At 40.5% G+C, this 27862-nt stretch overlaps 1 protein-coding gene across 1 annotated transcript; it reads right to left on the bottom strand.

Annotated features, from left to right (window-relative positions):
• Nucleotides 1-47: 47 nt before the first annotated feature.
• On the bottom strand, nucleotides 48-27484 carry LOC143841964 (bridge-like lipid transfer protein family member 1). The gene is made up of 23 exons (XM_077346513.1): nucleotides 27430-27484; nucleotides 26454-26698; nucleotides 25261-25511; nucleotides 24875-25113; nucleotides 23281-23525; nucleotides 22059-22309; nucleotides 21673-21911; nucleotides 20325-20569; nucleotides 19732-19837; nucleotides 18820-18917; nucleotides 17531-17716; nucleotides 17182-17350; nucleotides 16383-16594; nucleotides 14205-14403; nucleotides 13293-13352; nucleotides 12233-12459; nucleotides 10392-10522; nucleotides 9094-9217; nucleotides 7587-7816; nucleotides 6382-6597; nucleotides 4743-4923; nucleotides 2366-2462; nucleotides 48-377 (listed from the first exon to the last, which is right to left on the bottom strand). The coding sequence occupies exons 1-23, from the start codon at nucleotides 27482-27484 to the stop codon at nucleotides 172-174; spliced, it is 4212 nt and encodes a 1403-aa protein (XP_077202628.1). The 3' UTR covers nucleotides 48-171.
• Between the last annotated feature and the right edge of the window lie 378 nt (nucleotides 27485-27862).

Below are 27862 nucleotides of genomic sequence, written 5' to 3'. Positions count from 1 at the left end.
TCAGGTAAACAACATTAGAACCATTCTATGAAATCAAACGGCAAACATGCAGCAGAAACATTTATTTAAAGGTGGAATGTCTGAAGGGACATTGCTGAGCACCCTTCAGAGTTATTCACAGTTCCGCTGATTATGCTCCTTGTTCTAAATGTTACGTTGTCATGAAGAGCATCATGGCATTTTCCCATCCACTGTGTCGTCAACTTCAATGGGACCGGAACTGCCTCCAAGTCTTGCTGTCTTCCTCCTCACCTGAACTCTTACATAAACCACCACGTCCACAGGGAAGGTTGATGAGGACACCAAGGAGGCTGTGGACTCTTCTAAGGGATCTTGCATATCAAACTGCCCGATATCTTCATCTTGGGTGCTAACAGCTTTTAATAAGACAAAGAAATTAGTTTTAATAATTAAGCAGGGGAACATGGAACAAATTGTAGCTGTGATAGAAATAAGTTAGTTTGTCATATGGTACCTGCATCGTTCCTTTTTATTGGAGTTATAAGAATGGTTTCAAGTGCCTTTTCTAGGAAATCCAACAAGCAGGGGCTAATCACCATTTCCTCCGGCAAAGACTGCAGTGCAACCCAGGCGTACAATTTTGCTGTTTTTATGCCACCTCTTCCCTTCCCTTTGGCCGAAAGGTTTTTTTTTTTAAGCGTTCAGTGAAATACCAGTTAACCAGCTTTCATTAGAATACAAATTGAGAAATGGATTTTCTAACTCATTGGATAAATCTATTTTTGCTCAAGAGCCCGAATCCTAGCCTTTTGCATATACATCATCAAGACGGCATGACTTAAATACATGTAATTTGAAACAGCAAGAAAAATAGCTACCAAATCAATGAATAAGCTTTCTATAAAATTAAACAGCTGAATGGCTGCATTTCAATAGCCCATTCGGTAGAAAGGTGGCCATGCAAAGTTAGGAACAGGCCCTGACTGAGGTTTAATGATTTGATGGTTTTCTTCCGCTTTGGAAAAGTGGGGAGGGAAGGAGTTGAGATTGCACCCAGAGTCGTCATCAGTCAGCTGAATAATCACGGGGACTGGTTGGGTTGGCTAAAGACAGAAAGCAGAGAGCAGGCATAAATGGACAGTTCTGCAGAGGGAAGCAAGCAGTAGGATCCCACAAGTCTTGGTACAGAGACTTTTTAATGTGTTCAATAATCATCTGAATTGGGAGTGAGCAAGGCATTAGCCCAATTTAAAGAGTATATCAAATTATTCAGAGCTGGTGCAGTGGTTGGACTAGTCTCTTCAAATCTCTATGTGTGCCACAGAAGCTCGCTGGGAGACCTTGGGCCAGTCATATTCTCTCAGTCTAATCTAATTTGCAGTAGCTGGAGAGAATCCTAAAGGAGAATCCTAAAGTACTATAGAAGTTGAATAAATGGGGCTAAGAATTCCATGAAGAAGCAAACGGGGAAGGGGGTATACTTAAAAAAAAAGAGACATTAAATTGCATGGGAGTATAATTTTAGAACTCCCATCACTAACGTAACTATAGTGTGGTTTGTGAAATTAGGATTTCCATACTCAAGAAATGAAGAGGATAGTTCCTCTGAAGACCTAGATATATTTGGAAGTTGAAGAATTTTTATTCCATTAATGGGAAGTATCAATTCACTTTTGATTGCCAGAGGTAAAATCCTGACACTTAATTCAAAAATAGATGCCATATTTGGTCAACTCTATTTGTATTCATAATGCTTCGCCTCAAAATGCCTTGTAAGGCACTGCCAATGTTTTAAACTACAAAGATTGTAGAAAGCCCTCTTCATCTTGACCTCAAAATCCCTATGTTGCTATCTTTGGTTTATTCTTCTATATGAAAAAGTAAAATGTAGCTCAAAGTGCTTGTCAGTTTGAATTATGATTACAGAATTTTAATGTTTGCCAATGTTGCATCCAATTCTCTAAAACCACGTTAAACCTCTACGTTCATAGAGGTTTTCACAAAACCATTTGTGAAAAAATGTCTAATAATATAAGAATAGAGAGAATAAAAGTGAAGGATAATGTTTAAAAATAAATATTAAAGAATTCCGGATCTTGAATCCAGTATCAGATTTTAGCATCCAAATTACATCATGTAAACATCTAAGTTTATTTGGAAGTCAAAAATGGTCCTAGTCAAATGGGGATGGATTTCCCAGCCTTTTTGATCCTGTGGGCCCCATTGTTATTCTGACGCAAGGTGGTGGGCACAATCACAAAATGGCTACCACAGGAGGCCATGACTGCCAAAATATGGGGCTACAAGGTCATTCATAACCCCAAGAGTAACTCATCAACATTTCAGGCAGAAGCTCTGTATAACTGGATGTATTTCAAAATGAATACATTATATTATTTCATACCATGCAGCTTGGATTCTTTGCAAAGGGTTCTTGGCAGAGATGAACCACGGGATGCATTTGGCCATTCGGTCTTTAACATCTCGGAGTTGTAGTGTAGCTGAAAGGCAACAAATTGCTCGTTTCACACCTGTATAGGCATTCTGTCACTGGCAGCATTCATAGAAGGAGACATGCAACAGAGTTCTGGGAGGGGGGCAGGAACATGGGAGGATGCTTTCCCAACCCTGCAGAGTCCCGAGAGGCCTTCAGTTTCAACAGGAAGTGTGTGTCTGCAAGCACAGAGCTGGCATCCAGACTGAGGTCAAAGAATGAAGCCCTCTTGTAACCTCAGGCCAATTAACAAGGGAGCTGGGCTTAGTCCAGGGGGAAGGTTAAAAGGGGAGGGCTGGGGGCAGTCGTGGCTGGGCATGGGGAGATAAAGGAGTGTGGAAAACTTTGCCAGTGGAGCTTCTGAGAGACTGTAAATGGAATCTACAACTAACTCATATGGAAAAAAGCCAAACTTCTGTTGCACAACTGGAAGGGAGTCTTTGTGGCCAGACAAGACGAGGTTGAGCCGAAGGGTTGAGCTGGAGATGTCAAAGGCCCAAGAGCTGGGGCAAGCCCCACAGTGGAGGGGTCAGAACCCCAGGATGGGCAAGAGTGAGGGCAGCCTCACAACCACCTCTAAATCTGTCTTGCCTTGAAAGCCCTGTGGAATTGCCATGTCAGGTCAGCTGCAATTTGACTGCAAAAAATACAGCTGGGTTTTTAAGTATTTGTATTTTGATTGACAATTTGATTTTGATTCATTATTTATTATGTTATAAATTCTATATATGGATGGATGTTGACTGAAACATTTAATAGAAATATGACATTTTAGAGGAAAGTGACAGCTAGGAACAGGCACAAACCAACTCATAAAATAAAGTTTGTGACCAATTTTGGCTGGTTCACGAACTCATGTTTATGGCATTTTGACTGGCATGAACTTCCCATGAATTGCCAGGCAGTTCATGAATGGATACATTTCCAGCCAGACTGTCCTCATTCATTCTGTTTACAAAACTTCAGAGTAACAGGGAGGATATTTTGGAGGGCATACATCCTGGGGGAGGTCAACTGCAACATTGATGCCTCTAGCTTGCACATGATCCTTTCCATGTACTCCTGAACCTGCGCCTGTCAAGATGACTGCCTGTAATTTCCCGAGAAAGCACTTTCCTGGGGGCACCTTCTTTGGGGAGACATAACTTGAATCCAATCTATCCAATCTTCACCAAACTTCGAGGGCAGATAGAGGAGAGTCAGCTAGAGATCCAATGCAAGTTGCTTGTCTCTAGCATGTCAGGGGAGCTGTTCTATTGCCTCACAAATCTCACCAGTTCATTTGGACTTGAATCATAGAATCATAGAGTTGGAAGGGGCCATACAGGCCATCTAGTCCAACCCCCTGCTCAACGCAGGATTAGCCCTAAGCATCCTAAAGCAAGTTCATGATGGTTCCTAGTGCATGGACTGGGAGTGCCATGAACTGTGGACCACATTTTCCTGGTTAACTGCTCATCCCGATTTGCAATCAACAGCCTCAGAATGTTGAACTGCACTAGCACTACTGAGTAGCAGATATTTATGCAATGTATAGAGGCCCTAAATACAGCCAGAAGCAAAAACTGAATATCCTTTTCATGTGATAACAAATAGACAGTTCCAAGCCAAAAAAGCCAGAGCTTTAACTGGCAAGCTGTTCAGTGTCCTTTCCAAACGCAGCAAGACTCTGAGGTCACAAAGATGTATTGGGCAGCACAAAACAACAGCACCAATCTTGCATGTAATGGAACTTAACTTTCACTCTATTACGTTTCAGCCTCATCTGACTGACTGATGATCTGTCTTTCTAACAGAATGGAATGCTAGTCGCACCAAGGGTTTTGTTTTGATCATGTGTCTAATATTAGGTAAATGTTTTCAAGTCTCATGGCCTGAACCCAAGTTAAGAACATGACCGTCCCAATGTCAACCTAGCCTAGCATTCTTTTTTCAATCGGCTGTTGTTTCCGGACTTCATTTGACAACAAAGTTACTCTATTCGAGTTCAAAAGTGAACACATACTAGAAAAGCCACACATTTAATCATAACCATATGCAGAATTAATACCTTTGGACGTAGCATGAGGATTTTAATAGTTGGTGAGCAGGTAGGAATTCGGCTGATACACTACCCACCCTACTATTAGAACCCTTTCTGCCCAAGTACAGGAAGCTGGGCTTTGCAATAGCATCTCATGAAGGAAGCAGGGGAGGGACTGAAAGCTGGGCTTATGCTGCCCCATACTGGGCTTATGCTTCCCTCTCAAAGTGGAGCCCAGGGTTACCCAGCCTTCTTCTACTTTACCTTTACGTCCACACCAGGAATGTAAAATACTGTTGACTCCAAGTCAGTAGACTTTGTCTGCAGAGATGATGGCACTTTCTTTCCAGCCAGCAAGTGAGTAGTGGATGCGTAGTTTGTTTGAAATTCCTTCTTTTTTGAAGGAGACTCTTGGTCCAAACGTCTAGAACTCCGATCATAACTCCTGTAAATAAGGAAGAGTGCACAGTAGTGTCCAATAGGACATTGTATGGCATTATGTCATTTCTGAAGTGTAAAATGAGAGGTATTAAAATATACTCCTATACATCTAGTCAGTGCCCATACTTTTTTTTACCATTCATTCCCATATCTTGCAGTCTGCAACCTGTATTACAAAATATTCCCTCAGTGGTAAAACATTCACAAGGTCCCAGGTTCAATCTTTGGCATCTCTAGCTAAAAGAATAAAGTTTGGGTGATTGGAAAGACCATCACCCAAGACCCTGGAGACTCACTGCCAATCTGAGCAGACAATACTGACCCTGATGGACCAACTGATTCGGTACAAAGCAATATCACGTGCGTTCCTGTGTTTAATTCATACTAATAGCTCCCGAGAACTTGAGAGCTAGTGATAGGAATACATAGGGACAGAGGCCACCTGCTTTAGGAGACATAATCTACATCTTTAGTTGTGGGGGCGGGAATAGGATTTTTCTGCCATGTTGGGGGTATCTGAAGTCTTTTAATGGGAGTTTTAATGGGTTTTTTTAAGACATTGTGACCCGCCACCAGCCAGTTAGGGAGTGGTGGGAAAGAAATTGAATCATCATCATCATCATATAAAACAGCCTATAGCAGTTAACTGTATGACAGCTGACTTGTCTTGACAGTACAGTCTAGCGAGCATCTAATTTATTTCTTGGGGCATACGTAACAGGACCTCCCAAAAAGATCAAAGCTGTTGAGTGGGTACCTATGGAACAAGCAATCTCTTAAATAACGGGCTCCAGACCATTTAGTCTTTTAAGGAAATTATGAACATTTTAAAATGTGCCCAAGAGTACATTGGCAGTCGGTTCACTTTTTAAAGACTGAGCAGCCAGCTTATTCAACTGCATGTATCCCATCCTGCATCCAGACACCAGAACATCCACTGTCTCATCCTGACCCATTATGCACGGGGGGGAATAACGCACATTCGGGGTGGAATGCTATTCAAGGGATGCACCTATTCCTGGCTCCAGGCAGGTCAGCTTACTAATCTACACCCTTCAAGTAAATAGTAAAAACAGGCTGTTTGCCTGCAACTGTTGTTCTTCAGGTGGTCACCTGTGTGTTCACATGATCCACCTACCTTTCCCACAACAGATGCCTTTTGACCCTGGAGCACTGTCAATAAGCAGTAAAGGAACAACTCCTCAGGGCATGCATAATTTGAAGCTGAATTTCTGAAGGGCAAAGACTTCCTCCAACATCCTAGTACTAGGACTTTATCAATTCTTCCCCTGTGTAGGCGCAAAGCCCATCTGCATGATGCACAGTGGCCAAAATTGTGGAGCTGTATTGTAGGGTCACATGCTATGCATACAAAAGAGGATCATGCTAAACGTCTACCTTTCCCACAGGAAACCCCTGGATATGCTAGACATTGCCAATTTTGAGACTTTAACGTTTCTACCTCCTTAAGCTTATGTCGTCATGTTCTGGCTGAAGTCTTGTTGGATGAAGGACACATTTCCCACAGTCAATTTCAACTCTAACGTCAAGCTCAAAGTCGATATCCCTCTCTGTCGTTGTGCCGGTCACACTTCTGTTGGCGGGAGTTGTTGGCCACCGTTCCGTAAAGATTTGGTGCACAGCAGCAAAACCTGTTGCTTTCTCACGAGAAAGAGGCCTGCAGAAAGCAAAGAAATATTTAAACGTTTGACAAAATAAATTTGCTTGTCTCAGATAGCATTTCACAATACCACAAAGACTGCACAAGCCTACCAAAGATCTCGGGGGGGGGGGGGCTCTGATTAAGCATCACATGCTTCCAAGTGGCAATAAACAGTGATCATTTCCTGTTGCCTCAGCCGGATCAAAGTGTTTTTGTGAATTCATTTCACAAACATACCAATGAAAATAAAAATTCTGAATTGATGAGCAAATTCAATGTAACTGTACGCTTGTATTCAAGGAGCTCAACATGTTTAAAGGACATTTCATGCCCCTCTATTCAAAACGTTTTAAAATTAAGAGCAAGATCCCTGAATGCATGTAATACATCATTTTATGTCAAATACATAGCCTAGAAGGAAAAGCAGTCATTCCATGATCATGCATGCAGGACACGCTACACACAATCCTCCTGATCTTCTGAAAGGGACTCTGCATGGATTTTGTAGCCTTGATATTCACTATGCATGTTCTGGGGGTGAAAATCCAGGTGTTGTCCTTTACAAAAGAGATCACAATTGAATGCATCAACAGGATCATGTTCAGTGTATTTATCCCTTTCACACTGACCGCTTATGCACTGGGCACTTCACTGCCCCAGTTCCCGTGCAGGAGCACAAATCGGGCATGGATGAGGTGCACCGGGCCAAATGCTCCCTGGTGTGGTTGCCGGAAGAGGTGGGGCAACCTGCCACGACTAAAACTTCAGCCTGTAGCCCAGCATGAAACCTCCAGTGCATAAATGGTCACTGTGAAACAAACTGAAAAGAGCCATTATTTGGCTCTCTATTTTCACTCCTCACCATTCTAGAATGCCAGCCAGTCAAGAATTAACACTGAAGATTTGACACAGAAGACTGCTTTCGGTACAGTCTTCAATAAAAAGCTGTAAAGTTTACTCTAGCAACAAGCATTTGATTCTTTTATTCTTAAGAATATACTCACTGTGCCGTTCGGTAAAAATAATGGCCATCGTCTTTTTCAGAATCCTCACTTTTTGAGGACAAACTTTTGTCTCGTCTTCCTCCTTCAGGCTGGAAGGGAATGTTTGGTGAGAAGACAGCTGGAGTTTTGGGTGAATGGAATACTGAGCATGATCCATCACTAGTGGATGAATAATGGGATGGACCATCAAGGGTTACCGGCAAAAGATCCGTTTCTGACTCCTCAGGAAACTGATAATAAAGAGGAAAAAAGACACTGAGGTTATAGTTGGTGCTTCTACCAGAAGACCTCCTCAGATGTCCTAAAGGCAAAGCAAATAATCTTCAGAGTCATATTTTGGACAGGGCAAATGAGCCATACTACGCATCGTTGTACTATTTTATTATATTGTTATACTGTTATATTATACTGTTATACTGTTACAACCACTGTTATTAATTATTGTATGATTTTTAACAAAGATTGTTTCATGTATTGTTTATTAGTTCAATGTAAACCGCCCTGAGCCTTCGGGGAGGGCGGTATATAAATGTGAATGAATGAATGAATGAATGAATGAATGAATGAATGAATTATGCTTTATAAATCAATGAGTGAATAAGCTGGAGGAGAAATGAGCAAACATGTGATAACATAAAGCACAGACTGACATACTAGTATAAAAATGGATTATTAAAGCAAAGCTATAGAAGAGCAGGATATCCTAAGGTGGCCTGTAAATGGAAGAAATGAATAGAAATTGTTAGTGAATGAAAGGGCATGCACAGTGTTGGAACAGAATGTACTCGCTTATCAAATACTAAATCAATAGCAGAATATTGAGAATTTTAGGACACTGCAAAGATCTACACATTCATATAGAAGTAGCATATTTGGATACAGAGTTGAACCCTTTAACACTGAACTCTTCAATAGTAAAGGTAAAGGTAAAGGTAAAGGTATCCCCTGTGCAAACGCTGAGTCATGTCTGACCCTTGGGGTGACGCCCTCTAGCGTTTTCATGGCAGACTCAATACGGGGTGGTTTGCCAGTGCCTTCCCCAGTCATTACCGTTTACCCCCGAGCAAGCTGGGTACTCATTTTACCGACCTCGGAAGGATGGAAGGCTGAGTCAACCTTGAGCCGGCTGCTGGGATTGAACTCCCAGCCTCATGGGCAAAGCTTTCAGCTGGCTGCCTTACCACTCTGTGCCACAAGAGACTCTTACTCTTCAATAGTATAGTACCAATATACCCATAATATGCAAGGGGGGGCATATCATTTTACCTTCCCCCCACTATTTCCTTTTTCCTTCTATTGAAAGCCCCCGTAACCTCTCCCCTTTTCCTTCTTCCTTTGCTCCTTTCCACCCCAAGCCAACATACTTTTATTTGCCCTAGCCTTCAGGTTTTTCTGGGCAGAGATGCCTGCTTTTTAGTATTGTGAAAAAGAACAGACATGAAAGGAGTAGTACGTAGTTCTTTCAAAGAATGATCAAGTGCAAGAAGGATCTTTAAACACTGCTCACCCTCATACTTGACCTGCGCAGTTTTTTACGGACATCTCGACCGATGTCATTTACAGCTACTGACTCCAGCGGCTGATAACGTTGAATCTCTTGGTTTATGGTTCCTTCGCTTGCACCCAACTTCCTGAGAGCAATTAAAGTGACGGAAATTCTTAGCAAGTAATCAGAAGTACCAATTGCAGCGTTGATTATAAAACTGTAACCCTGCCTGCTAAAAGGCTTGCAGTTACCACGCGTCCTGTCCCAGACTATTTGGACTATTTGTTCAACTTCTCAGAACATTTTCCTTTGGAGAAAGCTTTTGTTACTATAATAAACCTTTTTACTCGGGATATAAGCCAGACAGTTTCTGGTGGCCACTAAGAATGTCTTCTAGGCAATTACCGAAGTGAAAACCTGTACAGTCAAAAAGAGGTAGTCCCCTTTTCTTGATGTGTTGCAAATATAAGAAGGGCTGGCTCTCCCATTTTAAAAACCTTAATAAAATGCCAACAGTAATGTTCCCAGTGATAAAGTCATCCATAAAATCAGCTCTATATTAATTTAGAGATGGTGGGCCAGAGGCAGAATCCTGGAGCTGAGGATTCTACAATGCAACCACGTGGAGAGGGTGCTGACAGTAGCCCATATGGTGCCCACTGCTTGAATTTCTATATGGTATAATAATGTGAGGACAAGTTGACTCTAGTTGAACTAAGGTTGGCCAGGCTGCTGCTGAGCTATTTCCCAAGCCCTGAGGGGGACAGGGAGAAACTGCAGCAGCACTGCTATGGCTTCTGTGGTGCCACTTCTGACTGTAGAAGTGCAATGTATGCATCTCATCATAAACTGATGTGAAGGGAATGCAACAAGATACTAACTAAAGTATCTGTGGTGTTGCAGCTGTAGGGGCAGCAGCTCTTTTGCTGCGAGGATATGGGAAGAGAGCACAGCAGTGTTACTTTTGCTCCTATCAAGCATGGCTTGCCTGAAATCATAGGAAACATCCTTCCCTCAATGTCATTATTTTGCAGAAGACTCTGCTTGCTACAAAGTGGGGCTTTTCCCAGAAGATTACAGCATCCAAGAACCACCGCATGGTTTTTGGCCTAATAACTTTATCGACTTATCTTGCGACAATACGCTTGTGATGTTCTGATTTTCGCCCCTATATTTTTATTAAGGATTTTCATTCATAAAAGATACAAAATAAAAATTATCTTTCAACACGAGAGATAAAATAATCAACCATATTAAAGAAAGGCCAGGAAACTGGATCACTGAAAGATTCTGAGAGGAAAAAGAACAAGCATACTTACTTCCGATCACCAATTGCTTTGGCTTGTTCATTTCGTTCCCTTATCTCTACCAAATGTTTGACATACTTTCTTCCTCTCTGCTCTCCAGTCTGGTTGTTAGCTGTTCCCTGTCTCCTACACTCAGCATTCTCCTATTTAAAAAGAGAGAGGATATATTTTCATTTCTGTTTACAGTGTCTGTTTTTTTTAAAAGCAGAGCAGATTTTTCACCACCAATCAAAGCAGCATGCAAAATCACTTTCAAAAGAGGCCAACTCATTCTTGATTTGCCCGGGATCCACTAATTTCATCAGTCACTGAAAGATAAACTACCTGCAGGTCCCCATGAGCAAGACCTGCCCGCTTTTAAATGTGAATATTTAGAATCAGTAGCATCACTTGTTGCTGATCCCGAAAGATATTCTACAGGAACAGAATAATGTTGGCTTTTGGGGGCTCAAACCCAGCAGGTGATTTACAATCCACTGCCCAGAAGTGAGCTTGTGGACATCACCACATTGTGGACCACCATCTGATTTCTAAATGATAATAAATAGCAAGATTAATAATTCAGAAAACCTTGATGTCTCCGTTATCTTTATGGTCTGGCGCTTCTCTGAGGAATTCTGCAGATATTTGATCATTCTAGCCCTTTGAACATTTCCAAGATACCGGGGCTTCCTGAAATTCTTCTAGAACTACGTATTCCAATTACTAACTCCCTCACATTAACTAAAAATTATTGTTTGAAAACCCCTCTTCTCATTCAGATATGCCCATTAAATACAAGAAGGAGCAATTCTGCATTGACCGATCAATGGGGATACAGTTACAGTTGATATGTTAACGTTCAATGATTACTGCTGTTATTGTTACTATTGGTTGTTGCTTAGCCATTTCTATCACCTCAACTACTGTCTCTATTATTGTTTTTATTTTGTTCGTGTTCTTGTGTTATGTAAACTGCCCTGAGCTGTAAGAAGAGGGTGGTAAAATATAATAAACAAACAAACAAACAAATAGTTTAAAATCATCCAACACATTCTGTCAAATCTTGATTACCTGATCAGCTCACATGAAATATAGTCAAGGGCTTGGTATGCATGAGAATGAAATGCCTAAGACTGCTAACTTCTTGAAGAATTTGGTTTGTATCTTGATCTCTCCAGTTCTGGGGGCTCAGTAGATGTTGCTAGTTTCAATTAGCCTCAAATGCCTGGAGAAAGAGTTCTATTTTGCAGGCTCTGCCAAACTCCACTAGCTCCAACAGGTCATGGAAATTTTCAGAGAGCTCATTCCACCAGGATAGAGAATGATCTTGTTCTGGTTGAGGCCTAATGTGCTTCCCTGGGGCCAGGGATTGCCAGCTGGTTGGCGTTGGCTGAGCATAATGCTCTTGGGGGCATAGAAAGTATGACCTTGATGGTGATTACCAAGACTTTAAGCCTGATCTGGGCTTCAACTGACAGCCAGTGCAGTTGTTGGAATACAGGCCAGATGTGGGTCCTCCACAGTGTTCACGTGAGAACCCTGCCTACTGCATTCTGGACCAATTGTAGCTTCCGGATCAGGGATAAGGGTAGGATCACGTAGAGTGAGTTGCAGAAATCCAGCCTAGAGGTGACCATCGCATGGATCACTGTGGCTAAGGTTTATTTAGCCGTTGCCAGATTGGGAAAAAAGTCACTATTGCATTGTCAGATTCCTTTAGCGGGATGGAATAAAAACGAACAACCTGACTGTACATTTATTTGGAGGTGAGTTCAACTGATCAAGTCTTCACCCCTGAGACTGCAGCTACTTTTAGCTGCTATTTCAATTATATTAGAATGACCTTGAGATATATTCATTAGTCCACTAACCATGCTAACAGTGGGAGACATGGTATCAACTTCATCTTCATCAGAGAAGTCAGCCATGTTGATGGAGTTAAGGTCAGCAATGTCATCTAAATCTTCTTCTCCAGTCAATGTCGTAAGTGTATTTCCCAGAGCATTTGATCTTGTCCCAATGTTGGGATCCATATGCACATCAATGCCACACATCTTCCACAGCACATTAAGGGTCCATGTCCCAGCACTATTACTTTCTGTTTTAACAACAAAAAAAAAGGAGTAACGTGCTTCACCAAGAGATTCAAAGAACACTAAAATGAAAGGCATGCATTTATTTAAACATTCATATTCCACCTGTCCAGCAGTTTGCTTCTGGGTTAGCTTACACAAAATTCCAGTAGGATTAAAATAAAAATATAAAATATTTATCAGTTATATTTATATACCCCCAATTCCAGCACAGCTGGCTCACAACAAATAAAATTTACAAAATAAAGCAACACAATCTCCATTCCGAACTCCCAACCCCCGTCAGTCCTGACAAAGCCCCCCCCCCCCAGGCCCCATGACTCTTTTTCTGGCTCCAGGGAGATGGTCAATGGCACACCAGAGGAGGGGAAGATCTTCCAATTCTACCTGGCCTCAACTGAAGGCCTAGCAGAACTCTCCCATTTGATATTCTCATTAATGGTTGAATGCAATGACCGGTCTCCAAGATACTAATTTTTCAGCTTACAAAAGACACTTGAAGCATGATTTGCAGCCATTCCTCCAACTGCACACCTTCACAATTTTTGTGGTGTCTGAGGACTGTCCCAGAAAGCAGGAAGAAAATTCTTCATCTAGTGCAACTCTGCTTGCACTAGAAAGAATCTATACCACTGAAAGACATATCTTTTTACAGTCTTTATTCATTCATTAAGAGAAAAAGGCAACAGATATTTTTTTAAAAGACTAGACTGGAATGACATGTAAGCACTGGAAATTGAAAACCAAACTCAAAGACTGAAATGGTTTTGAAGTCCAATATAGTTATGAAAAAATCTGTATCGTGTGCCAGTGCAGATTCAGTCTTGTAATATCTTACCTACAGCTGCCTGTCCTGTTGTCCTTGAACAAACCTCATATGTACGATCGGGAACAACACCTAAAAGTGGAACCGGCATACAGTGAATCTACCATTGTATACTTCTCAAACTTGTGCAACTATACTAACCTTTAAGAAAAAACACACTATTAAGTTCTCTTTGAGGAGAAAGCACTGATATTTTAACCATTTCTACATTAGTTCTGAATTCCTGGTTAATATTGTATTTCCCTGTAGCATGGGCAAAATTCTACATCACTTTTCCTTATTGATACTAAACTATAGAGGTAAAAGATTACCCGCAGTTTCTTTTCTCCAAACAAGAAAGTACCCTGACCTGGATGGCCCAGGCTAGCCCAGTCTTGTTAGATGCTGGAAGTAGGGTTGCGTGCTCCGGAGCACTTTGGCGAGCACCGAAGCCCAAGGCAGCCAGCATCGCAGCGTGGAGGGGTGGCGCTGGGGTGCCAAGTGATGCGCCACCATCACCCCTCCCCTCTGTGCCACTGGCTGCCTCGTGCTTCGGTGCTCGCCAAAGTGGCCAAAGAGCAATGGAGCGCATAACCCTAGCTGGACGTTAAGCAGAGTTGGCTCAGGTTAGTACTTGGATGGGAGACCACCAAGAAAGTCCAGGGTTGCTACACAGAGGCAGGCAATGGCTAACTACATCTGAACATCTCTTGAAAACCCTGCGGGATCACTATAAGTCAGTTGCAACTTGACAGCACTTTCCACCACCAGACATGAATGTGCAATTCAAATTCTAGAGTGTTCAGATGAGCACTGGCCAGACACAGATAACAGCAGACCACCTCTGTTTGTCTCTTGCTTTATAAACCCTAAAGGGTTGCCACAAATTGGTTTCAACCCAACAGCACTTTAAAGACAAACAACAAAAGAAATAGAAGCGCTTACAAGCATTCACGACTAGATCTCCTCGTACTTCTGGCTTCCAGTCATCCCAGCTTGTTTCAAAGCCATCCACAAAGCGGATACAGAAGTTTTTTAAATGTCCTTCGCTAACCAGGGATTCTGAAGAGCAGGCAGTAATTAAAGTGCTTTCAGTGGTCAAGACTAAAGCAGAGCCAGTGTCCCAATCAGCTGAGTGGTTAGACTGTTTATAAAATGAAAAGGCACAACGTATCCTGTAAGTCTGTTTATTTAAGTCACCAGCGAATTATAATGCAGATATTTACAATGAGGGGTACTAATTTCTCAGTCAATCATGTTTTTCTACAGTTCTGTCATCCTATACACACACATAAACATCCCATACTGGCTTATCAAAAATCATTGTAGAATAACGGTTCTGTCTTTCCCAAGAGGTACTGGCAACGTTTAATTGACAGTGGGCTACCTGGTACTTCTGCTATTAAAACTATACGGACATCTTCATTAACAAGCAAACTAGCACATGTAGAGGTCCACAGCACAAGTTTCTAACGCAACATGAACTCATGGGACCATCAGAAACATCTAAATCACTTACTTTCAGCTACATTCTAGTAAACATGGGGAAATACAGCTCACCAGATGTTGTGACTGAGATTACACTTATTACTTACATAGTACTTATTCTGTGTTTCTTTCTGTCCCCCAAAATTAATCTTGTGCCCCTGTCTCTGAATCTATACCAATATTAAAAGTATTATATTTATATGTTTTGGTTACTACTTTCAAACAATTTAAAACATAACAGGATATGTACTGTACTCAAAATGCTGTGAAATATTGACTTGAGTTGTATAGTACAATTTATAGTATATATATTGTATACCACAATCCTAATGGTTGCATTTTCAGCAGTCAAACTGGCGTTTTCCAGTCTATATCACACTAGGGCCTAGTCTGTACACAAGAGATAATGCACTTTCAATGAACTTTAGAAGTAGATTTTCCTGTTCCGCACAGGAAAATACAGCCGCGAAAGCACATTGAACGTGCATTATCTCTTGTATGCAGACTACGCCTAGGTCTCATAGGGAGTAGTCCTAAACAGGACTCTTTGGAAGTAAGTCCCTTTCTATTCAATTGGGCTTCCTCTAGTGTTTTTAGATTGCAGTATTGCTGCCACAGACAACTACTTTTTTATAGTTCCACAACATTAAGAATGTAGTTTACCAACGTTCAATTTTAGTGTCATTTATTAAACACTAGGCTTTGTTTTGAGGAATATATCTTAATCTTAAATCCTCCAGTTACAAGGTAACATTATCCAGTATCAATAGAGACATTTTATCCTATTGCGTTTTTTGCAATTACCAGACATATGTGTATTATTTATTTTATTGATGCCTTGAGATTTTAACATCTTGTTTATATACATTTGGCCTGAAATTTTGATTATGGAGTAAAATTATTCATGTAAGTAACAACAGACATATATGCTGTATAATTTATGATAGGAGAAATATTTTCAGATGAAGCAAGTGAGAGACATGATGCTGCCCACTGCTTTCTTGAATTAAATACCACAAATAAAACTTATCATATAGATTTTTTTCCTAGTCTCTGGGACTCAAATGTTTCTTATTCATTAAGTTCTTTATAAATCTCCATCTGTAATTTTATAATCCCTTTAAATCCAAACAGCATTAGTAGCTATTAAATGAAGTTGTACATTGTTCATGGCTACTATTAGGTATGTAATATATAAATGATTAACAGAGAATTAAATGTTTAAGAAAATACTTTTAAAGTTATTACATCCAGGCAGAGGGACAGGATGGAGTTTTTTTTCAAATAAATTAAATGAATAGTAATTAAAATTCTACGGTAAGGAAAATATTTTGATGTTTAAATTAATGTATTGTAGGTTTTTGGATAAGTTCATTGCCACAGTATCTAACAAGCATGTTAGAAGAATTTCTAGAACCAAAATTCCATTCTACCCCAAAATTTAAGTTCCACTGTAACTGTGGCAAATTGTTAGTTTATTAGTATTTTAGTTCACATTGTTAGCATAAAAATATTAGTTTGGCATTTCAAATTATAGCGTTAATGCAATATTAAAACTTCGAGACGGTTTTATGAAAATTTTTTGGATGTGGACAAATTGTTATTTCAATAATGAAATCATATATTCTTCAATACCTGTGGTGCACTTGTGATGGGCAGGCAAATTCCTAAATCATTAACTGCTAGCTGAAGAAAGAGTGTTTCCGATGACTGAGCAGATGTCGGCTGGATTCCAGGTGACATGTCAACTATTTCCTTTGTGGCCATGTGGATGTCTTTACGCAAGGCCAGTCTCTGTTCACTCCAGTTGTCATAAGCAGCCTTATAATTCAGCCAGAAAAGCACAGCTTTTTAGGGGGAAAAACATTTTGCACAATGTTAGCTCATAAGTGCGTATAACCTCACCTTGCTTTTAGCAATAATGCTATCCCAGAAGAGCTAGAAAGTTATTTGCATTTCAGTTCCCAAAGTATGTTGAAGAACAAAGGCAGCATATTGCCTGAAATTGGGATTTCTTTAAAGTTCAAACGAAGAAGAAGAAGAAGAAGATGAAGAAGAAGAAGAAGAAGAAGAAGAAGAAGAAGAAGAGTTGGTTCTTATATGCTGCTTTTCCCTACCCGAAGGAGGCTCAAAGCAGCTTACAGTCACCTTCCCTTTCCTCTCCCCACAACAGACACCCTGTGAGGTGGGTGAGGCTGAGAGAGCCCTGATATCACTGGCTGGTCAGAACAGCTTTATCAGTGCTGTGGCGAGCCCAAGGTCACACAGCTGTCTGCATGTGTGCGAGTGCAGAATCGAACCCAGCATGCCAGATTAGAAGTCCGTTCTCCTAACCACTACACCAAACTGGCTCTCTGATACATTTTCCTCCCCAAATACTGGTGTTCAGAAGGCATATAAAACTTCATACAACAGACACAGCATCAAGCAGTACCTCTATCAAAGGCCACAGGCTGAGCAAAGACAACGGGTCTGTTTAAAGTGATGAGCACAGCTGCACGATCCGATGAGCCACCGATTTCCTCTCTGAGGGCATTTCTTAATCCAATTCCAGTCTTTAAAAAAGCAACCTGATGGAAGTCTGATCCAGCTTCTTCATAAACCTTAAGATAGTCCAGAGATATTAAACATGAGACTTCAACATTAAAAAGGACCCACTTTGACATCGTACAAACAAACTAAAATTCAGGGTGGTTGTTCATTTCCACAGTGTTTTGCAAAGCTGTTTTTGGCATCTCCTTTTAAATCTTATTTTGAGAACCATACGAAGGATGTAAACTTACGTGATGTTTAACAGTTTGCCCTAATGCCGGATTCAAATCCACCTGGCATTTACCAAAAAGCTTTAAGGAGCTGCTACTGCCAGACACTGCTTTTGTTTGGATTCTGTTGGACAGCTCCAGTTCTGTCAATCCTGTTTCGAATCTTACAGCCCTCACGGATGGTGTTGTGGCTGTTACCCGGATACCCTGGTAAGAAAAACAAAAGCTATTAAAGGTATGCTTCAGCGGTCTCTCAAACATTTTTTAAATAAAGTTTTCAATAAGTTTTCGGTCTTTCAACAGATTTCTTGAAAAAGTAGTTGCCTAAAATAATAGCGAAATCAGCAGTAGCCAATTGGACATTAGCTGAGGCATTTGCAAGTCACTTTCGCCATGACCTTTCTCTAACTTTGGACACAGTAAGTGAACTAGAGGCCCCTTGTCCGTCTTTGGAGAATACAAGGAGTCACTTCAGACGACTCTCACTAAATGAAGTGGACAGGATGCTGGCAGCACTGAGGCCAACCACTAGACCCATGTCCATCATGGCTCCTAAAAACAACAGGCATAAGCATTGGAGCCCCCCTCTGGGAAATAATCAACCTCTCCCTCTCAGCAGGAGAATTCCCGGAGGGATTAAAAGAGGCAGTGGTATGCCCATTGCTCTAGTATTGCCAATGGTCAAAGAAAGAGGCAGAAATCTCTGGCTTGAGGAATGAGATGAGGAAATGGTTCCCAGAAGGGAGTGCCCCAAGAGTTACTCAAACGCCTCCTTGTTTCTTGCAATGCAAAGAAGACCCTCATCTTTTCTCCCCCCCCCCCTCTTGCTAAGATTGTTCTTTCACAGCAACCTGTACATGTCTCAAAGACAGAAACGTCCCTCTTTGTTTACAGGCTTCCTATGGAGGTAGGAGTGGGGTGTTAAAAATGATCTCCTCCAGGTGTCAAACACACTAGGTACACGAGTGTTTGTTTTGTTTTGTTTTGTTTTCAGCCAATTGTTTTGGCTGAAAAATGAGGTAGAATACAACATAATCATTTAAAATTGCAAGTAAATCTAAGATTACCCTTAAGCTTAAAAGGGCAGAACAGTAGGGATCTGCTATTTATGAAGAAGCAGCCTAGACACAGAAGAAAGAACAAGGAGCACCCTTCCTACTGAGAATGAGGTAGTCTAAGACGTGATGCAGGGCATAACCTATTCATTATGGCTCAAAAACTGATTAAACGCATACTATTAATGTGCTTTTAAAATGGGGGAAAGGTACCCCTAGTCATACTGTGGCAAACATGCAAGAGACAAAAACTACCTTAAACTGTAGACTGAAAGAATAGAGGAGAATCTTTGGCTTCTCTCCATCCGTCGTCCCATCATGCTCATTCCAAAGAGGAATAGGCTGCTTCCCTCCTGCAAGGATATTTCGTATATTTCCAGAATTTTGCCAAGGATTACAAATGTTCATATTGTTTATAGATAAAACCTAGGAGCTGTGCAGTGGTTTAATTCCCAGTCTGCCATGCAAACGTGCTTGGTGACTTTCAGCTTAACCTGTCTTTCAGGGTTAGTGTGAGTGTAAAATGGTGAACAGGAGACCAATATAAGCTACTCTGGGTTCCCTATTGGGGGAATAGTTGAGACATGCATGAAATAAATACGATCCATCCAACACAGCTTTTGTCAAGAAGGCTTCTTATTCTGAAGTCAATCTTATAAAAGAGGAGCCAGATTTGAATGTTCAAGAAAGTATGGCACTGGTTTTCCTAGCACACACTTGATTATTTTTTGCTTCATTTAAACCATAAACAATGGGTTAGTTTTGACAAGTTTTTCCACTTGTGAAAAAAAGACCATTAAAATGCTACAATAAGGATTATTTGTTTGTTTATTTGATTTATATCCTGCTCCTCTCGAGACTGTCTCACGGCAGGTTACAGTCACAACGTTAAACCCACAAAGATAAAAATGTGAACAATTAAAACCCCACAGTGGTTAAAATTTACCTGGCGGCAGACCCCCATCCCCTCTCTTCCCGCCCGGCCCCTCCCTCACCCAGCTCTTCAGGGGGGGATACTAGGGGTGCCTGTCTTCTCTGAATGAACAAAAGCCATGGAGTATGGGGGGCTGTAACTAAAGAAGGGGATTGGGTGAGATCTAGAGGAAAAGCTGGTTCTATCTACTAGAAAGTAAAATTCGACTAAAATTCAAAAGCCATTACACTTACCTGAAACTTTCTGCATCGCTTCATTGAGCTCTTTCATGAAGACTTTCTGAACAAAAACTAGGTGGTTCAAAAGGTCTGTGGTAAGATTATGTCCAAATGAACCAACCTGGCAGAGAAAGATAATGCTTATCATAAACGAATGCCTGATAAAACTGGCTTCAAGAACAAAGGGGGGGGGATCAAATCTACTCACCAGATTGAAAATCTGTTAAGACAAGTTTCTACTAAAAATATGTACAAAGATCTACATGATAACAGCAGAGGTATGCTCCAGTCTTACAATACAGCAGAGGTTTTCAAGCTGTATTATGGGCATCACCAGCCTGACACAGGATTTCTATAACTATTAATTTGTTCATTCCCAATGATAAATATAATAACAAACAGCCTGTAAACATATACATTTCCTTCTCAGGAAAAGCATGGTAGGACCCAGGATCTCTGACAGAACAGTTGCTGGAATGTCAGATACAAAAGGCTGAGAACCATGTTTATAGCATCACAACAAAAATTCTGTTATCTGCAGAAACAAATGTTAAAACTCACGTATAACAAAATAACTTTCCAAGATAGTGGCAGCCTTGAATACAAACCTCAGCAATGCAACGCGAGGAATTTCCTTGTAGATAATAACCCTGTTGAGTCGATAGCTCATCTATACTCCATGTCTGATCTGTATAGCTGTCATGCTCCTCCATGATGCATTCACCCGACATGGTTACAGGAGGAAGGTTAATACTGGCTGACGGAGGGATGGTAGACATATCAGTGGCAGAAGCTTTAAAAGTACATCGCAGCCTGTGATTTGGCAAGTCAAATGTAAACCTTGTTTGTGCACCTGCAAAACCAGGAGATATGGCTAAATTTAGTATCATACATTAGCAATACAAACTACAGAGATAGCCACCTATCTTCTGCTTCATGGGTCAAAGCTACCTGTTCTCTCTCTGCAAGTGATGCTCAAGCTGCTCAGTTAAACTGCCTGTGTGTGGAGGGAATGTTTCATCCCAAACCCCAACCAAATTTTCACCAAGATTCATACGTGGCAAAGATAAAGTGGTTAAACTTTAGCAAATGTAGACCACAGTGAACATGTTGGAAATTCTGAGAACTATTCATATGCCTTCATGGCTGTTCTTTTTTTAAAAAAATGCTGCTGACACGTATGGTGAAGGGATTTTTAATATTATAATATACACTTATAGTAAAAGGTTTTCAAAATTACAAAGAATGGGAGTCCTGCCCTCCTACATTCTCCAAAGAAAGCCACTAGTATTAGTTCTTGCATTAAACAAGAAGTCTAATATGATGTTCCTCAGAGATGGAACCATAACCATGAGGAATCCATATTTCTTTACCCATAAGCAAAAACATAAAAAGCACCCAACAGGATTTAGGAAGGTTTCCCATTAAACTGGCCCATTCCCCCCGACCTGGCACATTATGAATTGTTTTTGCTGTCCTCTCAAGTTTCTAAAGAAATTCCCTAGCAATATTGGAGTGCTGTTGTTAGGAAATGACAACAGCCAAAATGCTGTACGTGAAAATTTTGTCATGGGCTTGCTCTGGACTGTAACCATAAGCCGCATTTCAAACTGCAATAATTATTGACTGATAGTTACATTATAAATATTTAAGAATAATTTAAATTTTGCACTTTATTCTCATTTCAGTTTTTAAAAATCTTAACTAAAATATTTCAAATCCTGTGCCTTTTCCTGTCTCCTCCAAGCATCCTTGTCATGTCACACACAGAGCTCAGAGAAGGGAGTCGTCAAAGGAAAGCCGTGGAAAAACTGACTGGAAGCATCAATGCTTTTGAATGTACCCATTGCAAGTAGAATTGTTATGTGATATATTACAAGTGGAATCTTTTAATGAGGACATGATATTTGTGATATTCCCTAAATAGAGATCCATGAAGCTCATTGGAACAGTTACCTGTCCTTCCATGGCTTCTCATTCTTCCCATCTTGTACTCTGCTTTTAAGGATGGCAAGAGGGATGCTCCAATAGCAATTCCATCAGTCCTGGCACTGAATTTAAGAACAGTGGGCTTCTTCTCCAAGCCCTCAGGCAACTGCGGAAATTCACTGGTCTCAGTAGGCGTCTGGTTTACGCTTGTAGGCGTCTTTTCTGCAGGTAATGGCGTTGCAGTGTCTTCTTTTGTAGGCTGCGGTCTGTTTATATGACAAAGAAACACAAATTATTAGACACACAATAGACATTGGGTCCCAGATGCCTGATTATAATACATAATATAGGCATGACCAGGCAAATTTACAGGAAATCTCCCAATGGCAACCTATCTCGAGTCAAATACTTACGCTGTCGGTGGCTGTCTGATGAGGTCAGAGATCTGTTTTGAAAGCTGATGAGAACTCTGCACCGTCATGCTGTGAAGGGCAGCTGGATGTTGAGGAATGTTGATACTGAGAGCACCAACTTTGAATACTGCAGCATTATTTGTTTTCAGCCCTCTTGGGGCACTCTGAAGAGCCTGTGATTTGGCAGTGCTGCATTTCACCACTGTTCTAAGACGGTGGACATCACCACATTGCGGACCACCATCTGATTTCTAAATGATAATAAATAGCAAGATTAATAATTCAGAAAACCTTGATGTCTCCGTTATCTTTATGGTCTGGCTCTTCTCTGAGGAATTCTGCAGATATTTGATCATTCTAGCCCTTTGAACATTTCCAAGATACCTGTTCTTCCTGAAATTCTTCTAGAACTACATATTCAAATTACTAACTCCCTCACATTAACTGAAAATCATTGTTTGAAAACCCCTCTTCTCATTCAGATATGCCCATTAAATACAAGAAGGAGCAATTCTGCATTGACCGATCTATGGGGTTACAGTTACAGTTGATATGTTAACGTTCAATGATTACTGCTGTTATTGTTACTATTGGTTGTTATGTAGCCATTTCTATCATCTCTACTACTGTCTCTATTACTGTTTGTATTTTGTTCATGTTCTTGTGTTATGTAAACTGCCCTGAGCTGTAAGAAGAGGGTGGGAAAATATAATAAATAAATTATCAAACAAACAAACAAACAAACAAACAAATAGTTTAAAATCACCCTACACATTCTGTCCAATTTTGATTACCTGATCAGCTCACATGAAATATAGTCAAGGGCTTGGTATGCATCAGAATGAAATGTCTAAGGAAAATGTGTGCAAAGATCTACATGAAAACAGCAGAGGTATGCTCCAGTCTTACAATACAGCAGAGGTTTTCAAGCTGTATTATGGGCACCACCAGCCTGACACAGGATTTCTATAACTATTAATTTGTTCATTCCCAATGATAAATATAATAACAAACAGCCTGTAAACATATACATTTCCTTCTCAGGAAAAGCATGGTGGGACCCAGGATCTCTGACAGAACAGTTGCTGGAATGTCAGATACAAAAGGCTGAGATCCATGTTTATAGCATCACAACAAAAATTCTGTTATCTGCAGAAACAAATGTTAAAACTCACGTATAACAAAATAACTTTCCAAGATAGTGGCAGCCTTGAATACAAACCTCAGCAATGCAACGCGAGGAATTTCCTTGTAGATAATAACCCTGTTGAGTCGATAGCTCATCTATACTCCATGTCTGATCTGTATAGCTGTCATGCTCCTCCATGATGCATTCACCCGACATGGTTACAGGAGGAAGGTTAATACTGGCTGACGGAGGGATGGTAGACATATCAGTGGCAGAAGCTTTAAAAGTACATCGCAGCCTGTGATTTGGCAAGTCAAATGTAAACCTTGTTTGTGCACCTGCAAAACCAGGAGATATGGCTAAATTTAGTATCATACATTAGCAATACAAACTACAGAGATAGCCACCTATCTTCTGCTTCATGGGTCAAAGCTACCTGTTCTCTCTCTGCAAGTGATGCTCAAGCTGCTCAGTTAAACTGCCTGTGTGTGGAGGGAATGTTTCATCCCAAACCCCAACCAAATTTTCACCAAGATTCATACGTGGCAAAGATAAAGTGGTTAAACTTTAGCAAATGTAGACCACAGTGAACATGTTGGAAATTCTGAGAACTATTCATATGCCTTCATGGCTGTTCTTTTTTTAAAAAAATGCTGCTGACACGTATGGTGAAGGGATTTTTAATATTATAATATACACTTATAGTAAAAGGTTTTCAAAATTACAAAGAATGGGAGTCCTGCCCTCCTACATTCTCCAAAGAAAGCCACTAGTATTAGTTCTTGCATTAAACAAGAAGTCTAATATGATGTTCCTCAGAGATGGAACCATAACCATGAGGAATCCATATTTCTTTACCCATAAGCAAAAACATAAAAAGCACCCAACAGGATTTAGGAAGGTTTCCCATTAAACTGGCCCATTCCCCCCGACCTGGCACATTATGAATTGTTTTTGCTGTCCTCTCAAGTTTCTAAAGAATTTCCCTAGCAATATTGGAGTGCTGTTGTTAGGAAATGACAACAGCCAAAATGCTGTACGTGAAAATTTTGTCATGAGTTGCTCTGGACTGTAACCATAAGCCGCATTTCAAACTGCAATAATTATTGACTGATAGTTACATTATAAATATTTGAGAATAATTTAAATTTTGCACTTTATTCTCATTTCAGTTTTTAAAAATCTTAACTAAAATATTTCAAAACCTGTGCCTTTTCCTGTCTCCTCCAAGCATCCCTGTCATGTCACACATAGAGCTCAGAGAAGGGAGTCATCTAAGGAAAGCCGTGGAAAAACTGACTGGAAGCATCAGTGCTTTTGAATGCACCCATTTCTTGTTGTTAGGTGCGAAGTCGTCTCCGACCCATCGCAACCCCATGGACAATGATCCTCAGGCCTTCCTTTCCTCTACCATTCCCCGGAGTCCACTTAAGTTTGCACCTACTACTTCAGTAACTCCATCCAGCCACCTCATTCTTTGTCATCCCCTTCTTCTTTTGCCCTCGATCGCTCCCAGCATTAGGCTCTTCTCCAGGGAGTCCTTCCTTCTCATGAGGTGGCCAAAGTATTTGTATCCATTACAAGTAGAATTGTTATGTGATATATTACAAGTGGAATCTTATAATGATGCCATGATATTTGTGATATTCCCTAAATAGAGATCTATGAAGCTCATTGGAACAGTTACCTGTCCTTCCATGGCTTCTCATTCTTCCCATCTTGTACTCAGCTTTTAAGGATGGCAAGAGGGATGCTCCAACAGCAATTCCATAAGTCCTGGCACTGAATTTAAGAACAATGGGCTTCTTCTCCAAGTCCTCAGGCAACTGCGGAAATTCACTGGTTTCAATAGGCGTCTGGTTTACACTTGTAGGCATCTTTTCTGCAGGTAATGGCGTTGCAGTGTCTTCTTTTGTAGGCTGTGGTCTGTTTATATTACAAAGAAACACAAATTATTAGACACACAATAGACATTGGGTCCCAGATGCCTGATTATAATACATAATATAGGCATGACCCTGCAAATTTACAGGAAATCTCCAAATGGCAACCTATGTCGAGTCAAATACTTACACTGTCGATGGCTGTCTGATGAGGTCAGAGATCTGTTTTGAAAGCTGATGAGAACTCCACACCGTCATGCTGTGAAGGGCAGCTGGATGTTGAAGAATGTTGATTCTGAGAGCACCAACTTTGAATACTGCAGCATTATTTGTTTTCAGCCCTCTTGGGGGACTGTGAAGAGCCTGTGATTTGGCAATGCTGCATTTCACCACTGTTCTAAGACGGTGGATATCACCACATTGCGGACCACCATCTGATTTCTAAATGATAATAAATAGCAAGATTAATAATTAAGAAAACCTTGATGTCTCCGTTATCTTTATGGTCTGGCTCTTCTCTGAGGAATTCTGCAGATATTTGATCATTCTAGCCCTTTGAACGTTTTCAAGATACCGGGGCTTCCTGAAATTCTTCTAGAACTACGTATTCAAATTTCTAACTCCCTCACATTAACTGAAAATTATTGTTTGAAAACCCCTCTTCTCATTCAGATGTGCCCATTAAATAGAATAAGGAGCAATTCTGCATTGACCGATCTATGGGGTTACAGTTACAGTTGATATGTTAACGTTCAATGATTACTGCTGTTATTGTTACTGTTGGTTGTTACTTAGCCATTTTGATCACCTCTACTACTGTCTCTATTATTGTTTTTATTTTGTTCATGTTCTTGTGTTATGTAAACTGCCCTGAGTAGTAAGAAGAGGGCGGTAAAACAAACAAACAAACAAACAGTTTAAAATCACCCTACACATTCTGTCCTATCTTGATTACCTGATCGGCTCACATGAAATATAGTCAAGGGCTTGCTATGCATGAGAATGAAATGTCTAAGAAAAATGTGTGCAAAGATCTACATGAGAACAGCAGAGGTATGCTCCAGTCTTACAACACAGCAGAGGTTTTCAAGCTGTATTATGGGCACCACCAGCCTGACACAGGATTTCTATAACTATTAATTTGTTCATTCCCAATGATAAATATAATAACAAACAGCCTGTAAACATGTACATTTCCTTCTCAGAAAAAGCATGGTGGGACCCAGGTTCTCTGACAGAACAGTTGCTGGAATGTTAGATACAAAAGGCTGAGGACCATGTTTATAGCATCACAACAAAAATACTGTTCTATGCAGAAACAAATGTTAAAACTCATGTATAATAAAATAACTTTCCAAGATAGTGGCAGTCCTGAATACAAACCTCAGCAACGCAACGCGAGGAATTTCCCTGTAGATAATAACCCCGTTTAGTCGGTAGCTCATCTATACTCCATGTCTGATCTGTATAGCTGTCATGCTCCTCCATGATGCATGTACCCGACATGGTTACAGGAGGAAGGTTAAGACTGGCTGACGGAGGGATGGAAGACATATCAGTGGCAGAGACTTTAAAAGTACATCGCAGCCTGTGATTTGGCGATTCAAATGTAAACCTTTTTTGTGCACCTGCAAAACCAGGAGATATGGCTAAATTTAGTATCATACATTAGCAATACAAATAACTATAGAAATAGCCACCTATCTTCTGCTTCATGGGTCAAAGCTACCTGTTCTCTCTCTGCAAGTGATGCTCAAGCTGCTCAGTTAAACTGCCTGTGTGTGGAGGGAATGTTTCATCCCAATCCCCAACCAAATTTTCAGCAAGATTCATACGTGGCAAAGATATAGTGGTTAAACTTTAGCAAATGTAGACCACAGTGAACATGTTGGAAAGTCTGAGAACTATTCATACGCCTTCATGGCTGTTCTTTTTTTTAAAATATTGCTGCTGACATGTATGGCATATGGATTTTTAATATTATAATATACACTTCTATTAAAGGTTTTCAAAATTACAAAAAATGGGAGTCCTGCCCTCCTACATTCTTCAAAGAAAGTCACAAGTATTAGTTCTTGCATTAAGGTAAAAGGTAAAGGTAAAGGTATCCCCATTGCAAGCAACGGGTCATGTCTGACCCTTGGGGTGACGCCCTCTAGCGTTTTCATGGCAGACTCAATACGGGGTGGTTTGCCAGTGCCTTCCCCAGTCATTACTGTTTACCCCCCAGCAAGCTGGGTACTCATTTTACCAACCTCAGAAGGATGGAAGGCTGAGTCAACCTTGAGGTGGCTGCTGGGATTGAACTCCCACCCTCATGGCGGCTGCCTTACCACTCTGCGCCACAAGAGGATCTTACTTGCATTGAACAAGATGTCTAATATGATGTTCCTCAGAGATGGAACCATAACCATGAGGAATCCATATTTCTTTACTCATAAGCATAAACATAAAAAGCACCCGACAGGATATAGGAAGGTTTCCCATTAAACTAGCCCATTCCCCGAGACCTGGCACATTATGAATTGTTTTTGCTGTCCTCTCAAGTTTCTAAAGAAATTCCCCAGCAATATTGGAGTGCTGTTGTTAGAAAATGACAACAGCCAAAATGCTGTACATGAAAATTTTCTCACGAGTTGCTCTGGACTGTAAACATAAGCCGCATTTCAAACTGCAATAATTATTGACTGATAGTTACATTATAAATATTTGAGAATAATTTAAATTTTGCACTTCATTCTCATCTAATTTTTTAAAAATCTTAACTAAAATATTTCAAAACCTGTGCCTTT

Source organism: Paroedura picta, chromosome 7 (genome assembly GCF_049243985.1).
Source record: "Paroedura picta isolate Pp20150507F chromosome 7, Ppicta_v3.0, whole genome shotgun sequence".
NCBI lineage: Eukaryota > Metazoa > Chordata > Lepidosauria > Squamata > Gekkonidae > Paroedura > Paroedura picta.
Note: the sequence above shows the minus strand (reverse complement) of the source record. Positions and strands in the feature narration are given on the sequence as shown.

Excerpts from the sequence above, each read along its gene's own strand:
- LOC143841964 (XM_077346513.1), bottom strand. The coding sequence starts at position 27,484 with ATGGTTATGGTTCCATCTCTGAGGAACATCATATTAGACATCTTGTTC. Across the intron at positions 23,526-24,874 it reads GAGAAGCCATGGAAGGACAG|GTGCACAAACAAGGTTTACA; the intron begins GTAACTGTTCCA and ends CTGGTTTTGCAG. Across the intron at positions 18,918-19,731 it reads AGCGATGCAGAAAGTTTCAG|GAGGGAAGCAGCCTATTCCT; the intron begins GTAAGTGTAATG and ends ATATCCTTGCAG.